This window comes from Vipera berus, assembly GCF_964194415.1.
Source record: "Vipera berus genome assembly, chromosome: 4".
NCBI lineage: Eukaryota > Metazoa > Chordata > Lepidosauria > Squamata > Viperidae > Vipera > Vipera berus.
Window position 1 is genome coordinate 90,068,903 of NC_138206.1, and position 14,020 is coordinate 90,082,922.

The window sequence follows — 14,020 nt, forward strand, 5'->3', positions numbered from 1 at the left end:
CTTTCACTGTATCCACCCTCCTTCTCTCTCTTCCCTCTTCTCCACTTTCTTTCTCCCTTTCTCCTTTCTTTCCTACTTCCCTCTTCTTCCTCTCCTCTCCTCTTTCCCTCACCACTCCCCTCCTGTTTCTCCCCACTTCTCCTCCTCTTTCCCTCCAACCTTCCTACTTCCTTCCCCCTCCTCTACTCTCTTCCCTCTCTCCTCTCCTTTCTTCCCTCCCATTCCTCTTCCGATACAATTCAGGGGTGATGTCGGAGCAGCTCCTCTCCTTGGATTTTCAATGTCTATATTAGGTATGATAATATCCTTATCTCCTCATTTTTCTTCCCATACAGATGGAACTGATTACCTTTCAGAAAATTCAATCAAATCAGAAAAGATTGTAAGCCAAAATTCTATTTTTAAATGCCCATAGTAGAAATGCTACTGTTCTATGAAAAGAACATTAAAAACATTTAGTGTTAACTTTTAGAAGATACTTAATAAAGCTTATCTATTTGCTTTTATATTTTTACTCCATTTTACCATTGCTACCTTGATTCCTTTTTGCAGAATGTTAATGATTTTAGATTCAGAAAAAAACCAATTACAATTTAGAACTAACTACTTTATTTAACATTTGAATCCATTTCTTTTTTGGATGACTCTTATTGTTAGAAGTCAGTCGGAGAGGTGTACTTGTCACAGAAATGTGGAATGGGCACAAATAAAATCCTGCACAGGTTACTAATTCCATAGGGAGAGAGGTATTTTCCTAAATAGACAGACATTCATAACTAACTCTCTGGATATTTTTAATGATAAGACAGCAATCCAGTTTAACATTCACCAGAATTTTGTGAATTTTGATTTTGTAATTTTTTTTGCAGAAGTCTTGCAAAATTATTATGCAGGAGAAGGAAGGGTTACGCAAAGGTAAAGCAAAAATTCCCAAATAATGAGTTGAAGAAGCTTACCTAATCCCCCTGGTGCAGCCAACAGGAACTCTTCCCTGCCTATTCTTTTTACAATTGGTTGCCTCTGTTCGCCAGTGTAAGGAAAGAGCTCTTGGGAAGCTCCAGTATTGTAGTTCAGTATAATATATTGGTTAGTGAGAGCAAGGCATAGGTAATAGCCATCCACAGCTACAGCACAAGGTTGTTCTTGAGTGCAACATTCCTTCAAAATCTGAACTTTGTCCTCATAGACCAAATATATTTGGATGGTCCTCCGTTTTACTGAAACAATACACACTTCTACACAGAATGGATCCCCATTCACAGGGTTCTCATTCAATGTGAACATCAGGGCTCCTCTGATTCTGGCCCCACTGGGGATGGGTTCCAAGCTGATCATGTTCATTAAAGTGATGGTATTGTCACAGAGCACCAGAAGTCTGTTAAGTGCAGAAGCTGCTTTCAACTCTCCCACAGCCTTCCGGCAACTGAGATACTTATGCAACTGCTTGGAAATAGAAAAAGGTGTTTTTTCAGAAGGTGAATTTTTCTCTTCCAAGAGAAAATGGCAAATAGACCCCTCATTTGTTCCAATGTAGAGATTCCGTCCACAGCATTCCACACATTTGATATGGATTCGAGGTCTGTCACCCATCAGCGTCTCCGACTCAACTGCAGGAACAAGCTTGAAGGCTTTGACACTCATTGTGTTTTCCAGATGGTCTACTGAATTAATAAATAAAAAGAAAAAATCTGGATTTCTGTACTTCTGGATTGAAAGCTACTCTGTCTTTTCATCATTCAAAATGCCAGGCTTTCCCTCTCTTTAAAACTTTAATAGTATAAAATTGTCAATTTTCACAATACCTGTTCACCAAACTACTGAGGAATAAATTTCTGAAGATAACTGTTTTAACATAATTGAACTCTTGCATCTGCAGCTTGCACAGCCATAGAAACTGAACCTGTAAATGTAAATAAATACATACATAAATAAACTCTGCTCTAGAACACCAATCCCTCAAAATAATAATGCTGGAAAACAAGACAGATGTTAGTTTCATGAATGCTTAGCACCCAAGACTTTGAAGCATGCTTCCATCTTCTAAAGTCCCCCAAAAGTTATCATCATGAGACTTAACGAAACTCATGTCCAATCACAACAAGTGATTGATGCCCTATTGATGTGCTATTATTTTCATTCCAAATTTTTGGAAGCATGCTATAAGCCACTGTGCAAGCCAGATTATCCTTCCCCATCTCAGTCCTATTCAGATACGTATGTTCTATTTTCATGGTTGATAAATTCTGTAGAATTTAAGTCGCCAGTTTTCAGATAGAATATTTCTTGGTAATATTGTATTAATTATTTATAAACAGTGCAATCTAAGTATTCTTATTTAAAACTAACTCATCATACTGGACAGGCTCTAGTCCCTCTTCACATTGGTGTCTGCAATTGTAGACACTGCAACAAAAAAAAAACATTTAGCCATTTTTCTTTTAGAACAGATTTTACAAAAATTTACATTACATTTTGCAGGTACAGAATCCAAGACACTGACCCACCTTTCCTTGTATTTGGATGAAACCAAGTTTTAATTAAACAAAATCTGTATGGATGTAAGTTTATACTGTATTTAGATCTTAAAAATCCAACAGATTCTAAATCATATTTGATTAAGTTGATTAACTTTACAATTTTGAATGATTGTACCTATTTTTTTATTTTTTTAATAGTCAAATTTTATTTACTAACACAAATACATAAGTAATCAAAGTAAGGGAAATTATGGTTAAGACTATGATAAAAGACATACATAATTTCACTCTATCTACAGATGAAGCTGTCTTTCAGTCTCAGCCTCATGTACATAGGAAGAATACTGGTCTATTTTATGGGGATGTTATAAGAATAACTAAAAGTACATTTATAATCTGCATGCACTTAAATATTAATAAATCTGTAAGTAACCGATCTGTTATAATGCACAAAACAGAATTAAGAGTGGAACCATATGGAGTCCTAATAAACCTTTAAAGCAAGCATCATAATATAATTCAATTAGGAAAAATAAGGATATATATTCAGAAATCCTGATAATCACAATGAAAGTACAGCATCTTCCTTAGGGATTCTATCATGCCTTTAAAGTGACACTGCTCCACTAAGTGTTCAATATGGCCTGTCTTTAAAGCATTCCCCCCCCCCCCCCGCCCCAGTTGGTGTCTGCTGGGCTTGCATGCTCTGAACTTCCCCTGCTATAATCAACACATCTGGAAAATATCAGATGTGATGCAAGATTCTGGATACTTTTGTAAACAGCTTGAATGCAGGGATTAAGATGCTGGACTAGAAATGGGGTTCAGTACACCTTAAGCCAAAGCTCTGGATGACTTTAGATCAGTCATCATCTCCCAGACCTACCCACCTCCTAGGATCATTTGGGGGGGGGAGGATTGGAGGTCGGACCTCTACAAATGTCCTTTTGAGCTTCTGCAGGAAAGGCAGAATATACATCATGCAAATAAATAAATCACCCCAAATTATTGTCATTTTTAAGAACAACAGCCAGCCTTTGGTGGGTACAATACTTTCTCCCTCAAAAATGGAGCAATAATTCTTACATCAGCTGTCACTTCTGTTTTATTGTATCCATGGAGAGCTTGGGCAGCAAGAGATCACCTGCCAACTCTTATCTTCCACCTGAAGGAGATCTATCTATCTCGGCTCCCCTGGGTCTCCACTGAGTGTTCCATCCTTTTCCATCCTTACCACGAGCGAAGCCTCAGTTATTCTCCAAATCACCCTCCTTAATTCCTCCAGGCTCAAACCAGGCTTGGCAAGGTCCCGTCGTTTCCTGCTACGGTTGCTCGCCCACGGAAGATGGGTGGGGCGTGACGTTCTGCATCCACCCGTTTTCAGCGGCACCAACCCTGGCCAGGCCGGGCTTCTGCGCCCAGGCAGCGCCTCACAGCCACGCGCCCCTCCCCAGGCTGGGTCAAGCGCCCAGGCGGGGGGCTGCTCCACCGGCGAGGGCTAAGGGAAGAGGCCAGAGCCGAGAGCTAGGAGAAGGGGAAGGCAAGCAGCAGGTCGGGCGCAAGAGTGGAAGTGGAAAGGCAACCTGCCACCGCTCCTCCGCCTCTCCTACGAAGCTGTCCGCCGAGGCCTCCCCTTTAGTCAGTGCAGGCCAGCCGGCGCCACCGCCTCCTCTCGCGCTGGATCCCCGGGAAATCCGCGGCTACCCTGCCTGTGCCGCGCGATCCTGCAGAGGGCTCTTCCTCCGGGGGCGGCTCCCCGGCCCTTCCGGTCACAAGGCAGGCCTGACAGGCGGATTCTTCCCGCTGGCTGGTGCGGGGCGGGTTAGAGGTGGTGCGCTGGGCGGGTTTGACCGACGCAAAGTTTCGTCAGAGTGCAATCCGGGATGGCTCTTCGAGGCGGTGTTCGGGGTTGGCTTAGGTTGGAGGCGGGTTTTTTTTGCCCGTGGGAGCTGACTTTGGTTCCTAATCCCCGCTTTCTTGGGTGCAGCTTGGAACGAGAACCCAGCCCGTAAATATTGACCTAATGCTTCTCTAATGTTGGATATAAAACTACGCATAGAATTGTTTTAACAAAAGTGATCAGCGTGCAAAAAAAGAAAAAGATCTGCCCTGGAAATCCAAGAAAAAATCTGGAGAACAATTCTCACAGATAGTTTTGGCCCACCTCTGCTCGTGCATTTAAAGGTCCAGGACAATGTCCATTATGACACCGATCTAGAGCTTGCTGTAGATACACCACTCTATGAAGCAAACAGCAGCAGCAAAAATGAGTATATAAAAATAAGCAGTTGCCCACCTTCCATCACAATTTGCACGCCCTCTGTGAAGAAAAAGTAAATTATGTCAGGCTCTGTCTTTGAGACATGGCTCTGCTAATCTTTCTCTTTCATATACTGTATATTGGCCCAAATGCTACCAGAAAATAAGAAATAATGTCTTTAGGCCTGTCACAGTGCAATCAAAAAAGTTAAGATCGTTCTGCTGTAATTTAGCGTGAGAAAGCAAAATGTGAATTTAAGGAATGTTTGGTTACGCCTGGCTATTGAGTCAAGAACAAAAAGAAAAGGTGATATAAGAAGAAACATAAGGAAAAAGGGGTAAATTTCACTTCCCATTGATCAGACATAAAAATTAAGAACAAAATTGGAATAAGAATCCTAAAGATGAAATTCCTAAACAATTAAATACATTGATAACTTTAAATAATCTTTATGTTCTTGAAGTAACAATGGCAATAATGTGTAAAGCTCTTTATAAAAAAATGAATATTTTTAATTTTTAAAAATTGTTATTTTAAGTGCCTGCAGCTCTTAAGGACAATAAAAAGTATGAATAAAAGATAAATATGAAAGCAGAATACCACACCTGGTAAAGGCCTAACTAAATGTTTGCCATTTTAATCTTACTCTAGTGCAGGGGTAGGCAACGTTGGCTCTTTCATGACTCGTGGACTTCAACTCCCAGAATTCCTGAGTCAGCTGACTCAGGAATTCTGGAAGTTGAAGTCCAGAGTCATGAAAGAGCCAAGGTTGGCAAATTTTAGCTCTTTCAAAGTCATTTCTGTAATTTTGACCCCATTCATTTATCTTACCTGAAATCTTCTTCCTCTAAACTGGCCTAGCATAGCAATTTGTAGTCAAAGACTATCTGTATTATAATAAGTAAGCACTTAATTACTACTACTATATGCAATTTATGATCCTGTTTCTCTTGATATACATGCACAGCTCCAACCTCCATATAAGAACCAGAAAGTGGGCTGGAAACTGGGAAACCACGAGTTCTAATGCTGCTTATGCACAAGGTTAGCTGTGTGACTATGGGCGAGTCATTCTTGGGCAAACTACTCATGAAAAATGATGGCAAGATCCATTTTTCCTGTCTTAATACCTTGGAGATGGGAGCCATTTGGTCCCTTGGGGACCAGACTGTAATTTAGAACTCACTGATTAGAAGACTTCTTTTCCTACATACTGTGAGCTGAGCTGTGGCAATGGGGCATCTTTAGAACAGCATCTCCTCTGTGATACTACTATTTAGATTGAATGAACTCCAGGAATTCCATTTGAATGAGATAAGTAAGATCAGAAAGCACAGCCAATTAACAACCAGTACATCAAGTTTGCAAGTTAATGATTTCTTTATGTTATCTATTGCATATCAAATATTCTAGATTCTGACATTGCACTATGAACACTCCAAAGGCCAGCATGAATTAGACTGATAAGCAACTGATTTTAGAGCCAGTGCTCTAAATTTGAGGGTAAATTCTTAAAACAACATATTTCAGTATTGCATCATTTTGAGCATCGTGTCTCTTACTGTTAAGAAAAAAACCCTGAAATATCTGTAGCTTTCAACAACTCTATATTTTGAAGCCAATCTAGAAATTATTTCTGCCAATCAGAAATATTCTAAAATTTAAAGTTGTTATTTTTTCACATATTTTCTGCCATTTAAAGTTTTGTTATATTTAAAGAGAAAAATTGTGAAATGGCTATGAGTATTCCACACTGAATAGACTGCCTTGTTCATGGATTTTTCCATGCAGAATATGAACGAAATAAGGAGCATGCATGCAGCCAATTTTCTTTTTGCTGATTTTTTTAATGAATGCACAAAAACAGCTTAAGTAAGGTAAACCCATAATTATGATGCAATCTGTAAGGTTGGGTTTTATTATTTCTTTCCATGTCCTATTGGTATTGAAGAATATCTGCAACTGAGATGATATTGATAACAAATTGGATTAATGGGATCAGAAGGTGGTCTAAGAGAAAACCAGGTCCAGATAAACTGAATGATCTTACCCTTAGAGAACGGGGCTCCCATTGTCATGAACTCACATTTTAAAAGTGTGATTTGTAGGATACAGGTCAAAGCACCTTTAAATTGACTTAGATTTCTGGGGACTTCAGAGACACATCCATGGAGATTTCCTGGCAACTGCATAAGTGGTTTGCCATTGCCTTTTTTGGGAAGTTTTTTAAAATGCTGGTTTTCATATAAAGCCCTAGACTTTCTTGATGTTTTCCCAAACAATAACAAACCAAGACTGATTCTGTTTACTTTTTCAGGCTCAATGAGCCTCCTCCCCAAGATGGCTGCTGAACAGTAGGGAGATTTTTCTCTTCTGCTGATGATCTGACGATTTTGCTACCAAAGCTGGTTCTTTGGCAGCCTTGCTCCCTGGATTTGAAATTGAATACTTAGGAGAGAGCCAGGATGTTTTTTGGACAACTGTGGACGCATCTTAAAGATTACTGTTCCTAGTGCGACTGGCAGAAAACAAGGTCATCCACCTTTTTCCTTTTCTGTTCTCTTAAACACACCTGGATTTCAACTACACTTTTTTAAGTTTCTGTTTTGTTTCATTTCTTACGGTTGCAAGAAAAAGTATGTGAACCCTTTGGGATTACGTGGAGTTTTGCATGAATTGGCCATAAAATGCGCTCTAAACGTCATGTAAGTCACAACAATAGAAAAACACAGTCTGCTTAAAATAATACTACACAAACATTAGCTGTTGTCATGTTTTAATTGAACATAAGATGGAAACATTCACAGTGCAGGGTGGAAAAAGTATGTGAACCTTTGGACTTAATAACTGGTTGACCCTCCTTTGGCAGCAATAACCTCAACCAAACGTTTCCTGTAGTTGCAGATCAGACCTGCACAACGATCTGGAGTAATTTTGGACCACTCCTCTTCACAAAACTGTTTCAGTGTAGCAATATTCTTGGGATGTCTGGTGTGAATCGCTCTCTTAAGGTCATGCCACAGCATTTCAATTGGGTTGAGGTCAGGACTCTGACTGGGCCACTCCACTTGTTTTGTTGAATTACTTGTATGCTTTGGGTCATTATTATTATTATTTTTATTATTATTTATTGAATTTTTATACCGCCCTTCTCCCGAAGGACTCAGGGCGGTGAACAGGGCATATAAATAGAAATACAAAAGTTAAAAAAAAAGAATTAAATAATTGCCCAATTAAAACAATCAGAATATAAAACATTAAAACCCTGACATTCCCCCATCAGGCCAGGCCAGCTTGTTCGAATAGATGGGTCTTTAACCCGCGCCGGAAGGAGCGAAGATCCGGTGCCATCCGGAGCTCAACCGGCAGTTGGTTCCATAAAGCCGGGGCGCCCACAGAGAAGGCCCTCCCCCTGGGGGCCACCAGCCGGCATTCTCTGACCGGAGGCACCCTGAGGAGGCCCTCTCTGTGGGAACGCACAGGGCGGAGGGGAGTCGACGCCGGCAGCAGGTGGTCCCCGAGGTATTCCGGACCCATGCCATGTAAGGACTTAAAAACCATCACCAAAACCTTGAACCTCACCCGGAAGACAACTGGTAACCAATGCAGCTCGCGGAGCAAAGGTGTAACATGGGAGTACCGGGAAACTCCCAAGACAACTCTCGCGGCCGCATTCTGTACCAGTTGGAGCCTCTGAGTGGTCTTCAAGGGAAGCCCCATGTAAAGAGCATTACAGTAGTCCAGACGAGAGGTCACGAGCGCATGAGTGACCGTACACAGGGCATCCCGGTCCAGATAGGGCCGCAACTGACGCACCAGGCAAACCTGAGCGAAGGCCCCCCTAGTCACGGCTACTATGTGGTCTTCTAGAGTAAGCCGTGAATCTAGGAGGACTCCCAAGTTGCGAGCCCTGTCCACGGGGGGTAAAAACACCCCCCATAGAAAGAGATGGAACATTTTGAATGTCCCGGGATGCCGGAATGTACAGCCACTCAGTCTTGTCAGGGTTGAGCTGAAGTCTGTTCCTCCCCATCCAGACCCGAACCGCCTCCAGGCAACGGGACATCACAGCGAGGGCATCACTGGGGTGGTTTGGGGTCGAAATAAAAAGTTGGGTATCATCGGGTCATTGTCCTGTTGCATCACCCATCCTCTGCGGAGCTTCAGTTGGCGGACAGATGATTGTATGTTTTCCTGCAAAATGTCCTGATAAACTCTGGAATTCATTTTCCCATCAATGACAACAATCCGTCCAGGCCCTGAGGCAGCAAAACAGCCCCAAACCATGATGCTCCCTCCGCCATGTTTTACAGTGGGGATGAGGTTTTGATGTTGGTGTGCTGTGCCTTTTTTCCTTCACACATAGTGTTGTGTGTTTTTCCCAAACAACTCAATTTTGGTTTCATCTGTCCACAGTATATTTTGCCAGTAGTGCTGTGGAACATCCAGGTGCTCTTTTGCAAACTTCAAACGTGCTGCAATATTTTTTTTGGACAGCAATGGCTTCGTCCGTGGTGTCCTCCCATGTACTCCATTCTTGTTTAATGTTTTCCTTATTGTAGATGTGTCAACAAAAATGTTAGCATGTGCCAGAGATTTCTGTAGGTCTTTAGCTGACACTCTAGGATTCTTCTTTACCTCATTAAGCATTATGCGCTGTGCTCTTGCAGTCATTTTTACAGGACGACCATGCCTAGGGAGAGTAGCAACAGTGCTAAACTTTCTCCATTTGTAGACAGTCTGTCTTACCGTGGACACATGAACATCAAGGCTTTTGGAGATACTTTTGTAACCCTTTCCAGCTTCATGCAAGTCAACAATTCTTGATCGTAGGTCTTCTGAGAGCTCTTTTCTGTGAGGCATGGTTCACATCAGGCAGTGCTTCTTGAGACCAGTAAACCCAAAACAGGTGTTTTTAAAGGGCAGGACGGTTGTCAGCAACACATCCAATATCATCACACTGGTTGGAGTCAAGGTTGGCTCACTCCTGGCTCCAATTAGCTCTTGGAGAAATCATTAGGCTAGGGGTTCACATACTTTTTCCACCCTGCACTGTGAATGTTTCCATCTTATGTTCAATTAAAACATGACAACAGCTAATGTTTGTGTAGTATTATTTTAAGCAGACTGTGTTTTTCTATTGTTGTGACTTACATGACGTTTAGAACGCATTTTATGGCCAATTCATGCAAAACTCCACGTAATCCCAAAGGGTACACATACTTTTTCTTGCAACTGTATGTCTAAAATAGCAATAGCATTAAACTTATGAACTCTCAAGCTTCCTCCTTCCATTATATATTCAAGATGGACAGTATTTAATATTTATTTGTTATGTATATGTAGTGGGGTGGGTCTATACATAGTTTGTATATAGTATGTTTAGCTGTGTATCATGTATGTGTTTCACATTGAGAGCAAGCAACAAAATTTCATTTTTGATGTGTGCCATTGTGCCCACAGTAAAAAATGACAATAAAGGTTCTTATCTTATCTATTCCACTTCAGTCATTTACATGCCTCTCTAAACGGTTTACAGTCAGTATATGGCCAACAATCTGGTACTCATTTTACCGACCTCGGAAGTATGGAAAGCTAAGTCAACATTGATCCAGTGAGGATTAAACTGCTGGCAGTCGGCAGAGTTAGCCTGCAATACTGCATTCTAACCAGTGCGCAATCACGGTTCCTAAAGGTTGACTGCACCACCGCACCACCACAGCTCCTACAATTTGACCAACTGGTTGAACACTGATTTATTTTAACTTCCTGCTGGATATAATCTGTTTGTTTCTTGTTGTTTTCCTTTGAACTTTTTGACTTTTTTGAATATCCTATGTCTTTGGTGAGGGACACGGTGGCTCAGTGGGTTAGGACGCTGAGCTTGTCGATCAGAAGGTCGGCAGTTTGGTGGGTCGAATCCCAAGTGCTGTGTAACAGAGTGAGCGCCTGTTACTCATCCCAGCTTCTGCCAACCTAGCAGTTTGAAAGCATGTAAAAATGCAAGTAGAAAAATAGGGACCACTATAGTGGGAAGGTAACAGCGTTCTGTGCGCCTTTGGCATCTAGTCATGCCGGCCACATGACCATGTAGACGTCCTCGGACAAGCTCTTTGGCTTTGAAACGGAGATGAGCCCCTAGAGTTGGAAACGACTAGCACGCATGTGCAGGGGAACCTTTACCTTTACCTTATGTCTTTGGTAAGAAAAATATGGCATGCCTTGAAGTATTTGGACTTGATTTACATCTATTTTGGACTTTTACTACACTCTGAAGATTATTTTTCAAAAATCTTTTTTAAACTTGGACTGAAATATTCTTCCTACTTCTCTATTTTGAAGAATATCCTCCCTGTCTCCAAGGAGATTTATCTCTTTGCCAAGTTACACCAGAGTAACAGGACCTTTTGGTAATATGCAAATCCAAGTTGAAAACCTTTTGAAAGAGTTTTGACAAAATAATAACACTTCCCAAAAAACATCCAAATAAAAGTAATTGGAGTTAAATTAGATTCACAAAAGGAATTGGATTTGAAAGTGGTAGATTCGGTGAAGGTGATTAAAAGAGACAGATGTTATAAATTTAGAACTACTGAGGGGATTATGCATGCCTTTCCAAAGTTCAGGCTTGCACTCTCTTACAACAGCAGAAAACTGACTGAATGGTCAAATGAAGGAAATTGGAGAATGGATTTATCATACTCAACGCGAGAACAATTTCAATTGGAGTTTTTTGGGAAGATAAATCAACTTTGGAGAAGATAAATCAGCTTTGGAGAATGGATCTAGTATATTTAACTGGACAACAATTAAAAAGAGATGGCAGTAAGAATCATGGATATTTAATCCAGGAAAGCTCAGAGTTAACTGTTGGGATGATTTGGTATAGATAAGCTGTAAAAAACTTCCTACAAGTTGAATACAATAATAGTTTGTTAACATAGGGTTCTGATATTTTACTATTGCCTTTTTTTGTTTGTTCGCCAACTTGAGTTATTTGTAAAAATAATAAAGTCAGGAGATAAAGTAAATTAGCATTATTTCTAACATTTTCGGAATTACAGAATTTGCAGATATTATGGAAGCAGTAATGAAAAAATGAACCGTTCAGCAATCCTTTAATCAACTTTCTCATATGGGTATTTTCTCAAGTATACTTAAATCACACATCCATAATTTCTAGCTAACATAGCACAATACAATTTCATGAGTTGTAGTTTCACACATTTAGAATCAAGTTGGTGAAAATTTATTTCACACAAAGGAGCTCATTTTAGAATATACACAATTATTTGATATTGCCTTGAAAGACTAGGATGTGCCATCACATCACAGTGCACTTTGTCCCTTTTACATCATCAGCATAGTTTGTAGCAGATATCTACAGGGAAATTAAACAATTTTTAGTTCATTACTTTTAGAACTTTTTTCTTGATAATTTACACCTGTAAAATGCATTGCTAATAGTTACAGAATGATTGCTACAAAAAATATCTATAATTAGCTAGCTAGCTAAACACATACATACACAAACACACACAAACTTTCTATTAACATAAATAGCCTGCAAAATCCTTGTAGCCATTAAGATTATTTTTAATACTTCTCTATAGATGACTCTCCTTGTTGTCCTCCATAGTCATTCATGCATACAGAAGCTAAATATATCAGTATTTCAAAATACGGGAATATAATTCATAACTTTTAATTAAAAAACAACTTGGGTTAAAACCAATCGAATTTTCTAAATTGGCACGCACGACCTTTCTAACTCGGATGTTTTGAAGGGGGGAGAAGAGTTGCTTCTTTTAAAGTGTTTCTTAATTCTTTCATCATTTAGATGCGCATCTTCCAGTTCTCTGCCTTGCCAAAGATATAGAAAAATGAAGAATGACACATAATATACATCTCTGCACATTTCCCCTTTGTGTTGTAAAAATTAGGGGTGAAAAGACGGCTCTAGTTTGGCTTTTTGATCGCCTTCATACAACAAATTGGCCAAAGGAACGATAGGTTTTTGCCAGAAAAGTTGGGTTACCTGCTCCCGCGATTTCCAAGCGCCTCCTCCAAGGGCTACGGAGGTCTCCTGATCAGCTTCACGAGATTTGCTGAATGCTGCAGTGACCAGGCGAGCGACTTGAACAAAATAACGTAGAAATCCAATGTTTAGTTGCTGGCAAATAGTAATATGCGGGGTTATTCCCACGCTGCAGAATAGGGAGGAAAAAAAGCTGCTCGCGAGCCGATATTTGCAGACCGTCAAAAAGAATCCAATTCTTCACCTAAAAAAGAACCTTTACAATGAGAAGCTGAAAGCGGCTAACAGAAAGTCAACATTCACTTTTTGCAAGGCGTTTAAAATTTAGCGTGCCTGCATGCCCTCGGACGAGCTTTGTAACTGAACTTTAAATGTTACACAGGAGATGCCCCTTTCAGAGTGGTAAGAATTAGCCTGAGAGCCCCTTTTCCGATGAGCCCAAAGGGAAAAGCTGCAGCTCACGAAAACGTGTGCCTTGTAATGGGGCTTATACCATTTCAGTCGAACGGTTGTCCATTATCTTCTTCAAAACCAATGATGGAGCACCCACAATTTCTGGAGGCAAGCCGTTCCACTGGTTAATTGTTCTCACTATAGGGAAATTTCTCCATAGTTCTAGGTGAAATCTCTCGATAACTTTCTGTCCATTTTTTTCTTGTCCTGCCCTTTGGAGAATAAGTCGACCCCTTCTTTTCTGTGATAGTTCTCAAATATTGGAAGACTGCTATGACACCCCAGTCCTCCTTGTTACACTAGACCAGGGGTAGGCAACCTCGGCTCTTTTATGACTCATGGACTTCAACTCCCAGAATTCCTAAGTCAGCATAGCTGTCCGAGGTATTCTGGGAGTTGAAGTGCATGAGTCATAAAAGAGCCGAGGTTGCCTACCCCTGCACTAGACCAGCGGTAGGCAACCTCGGCTCTTTTATGACTCATGGACTTCAACTCCCAGAATTCCTAAGTCAGCATAGCTGTCCGAGGTATTCTGGGAGTTGAAGTGCATGAGTCATAAAAGAGCCGAGGTTGCCTACCCCTGCACTAGACATACCCAGTTTCTGCAAGCGTTCGTCGTAAGTTTTAGCCTCCAGCCCCTAATCATTATAAAACTTAAAAGGGTGTTTACATAGGAAGTCCGAGTTTCATTTGTTGGATCAAACATGGAAAGAGGAAAGTGAAGAATTCTGCATTTTTCCAGGGATTTTACTCAACGGCGACCACGCTGACACGCCACTAAGAAAGCGTTAG

At 40.7% G+C, this 14,020-nt stretch overlaps 1 protein-coding gene and 1 long non-coding RNA gene across 5 annotated transcripts in view; both read right to left on the minus strand.

The window, feature by feature from the left end:
* Positions 1 to 4,183, minus strand: part of TGFBRAP1 (transforming growth factor beta receptor associated protein 1) — a 31,650-nt gene extending 27,467 nt beyond the window's left edge. For 2 of the 4 annotated variants that reach the window (XM_081327464.1, XM_081327467.1), the window contains exons 1-3: positions 3,712 to 4,183; positions 1,803 to 1,900; positions 957 to 1,661 (exon numbers count right to left, since the gene is read on the minus strand). In XM_081327464.1, the coding sequence (XP_081183590.1) occupies positions 957 to 1,641 (685 nt within the window). In that variant the 5' untranslated portion in view covers positions 1,642 to 1,661; positions 1,803 to 1,900; positions 3,712 to 4,183. Of the gene's footprint in view, positions 1 to 956; positions 1,901 to 3,711 lie in introns of all 4 variants that reach the window. The other 2 variants (XM_081327466.1, XM_081327465.1) reach the window with 2 other exon arrangements.
* Positions 4,184 to 11,692: 7,509 nt separating this feature from the next.
* Positions 11,693 to 13,583, minus strand: LOC308668287. Its single transcript, XR_014026486.1, has 3 exons — positions 13,326 to 13,583; positions 12,776 to 13,019; positions 11,693 to 12,600 (listed from the first exon to the last, which is right to left on the minus strand). It is a non-coding gene; the product is annotated as an uncharacterized lncRNA (long non-coding RNA).
* Between the last annotated feature and the right edge of the window lie 437 nt (positions 13,584 to 14,020).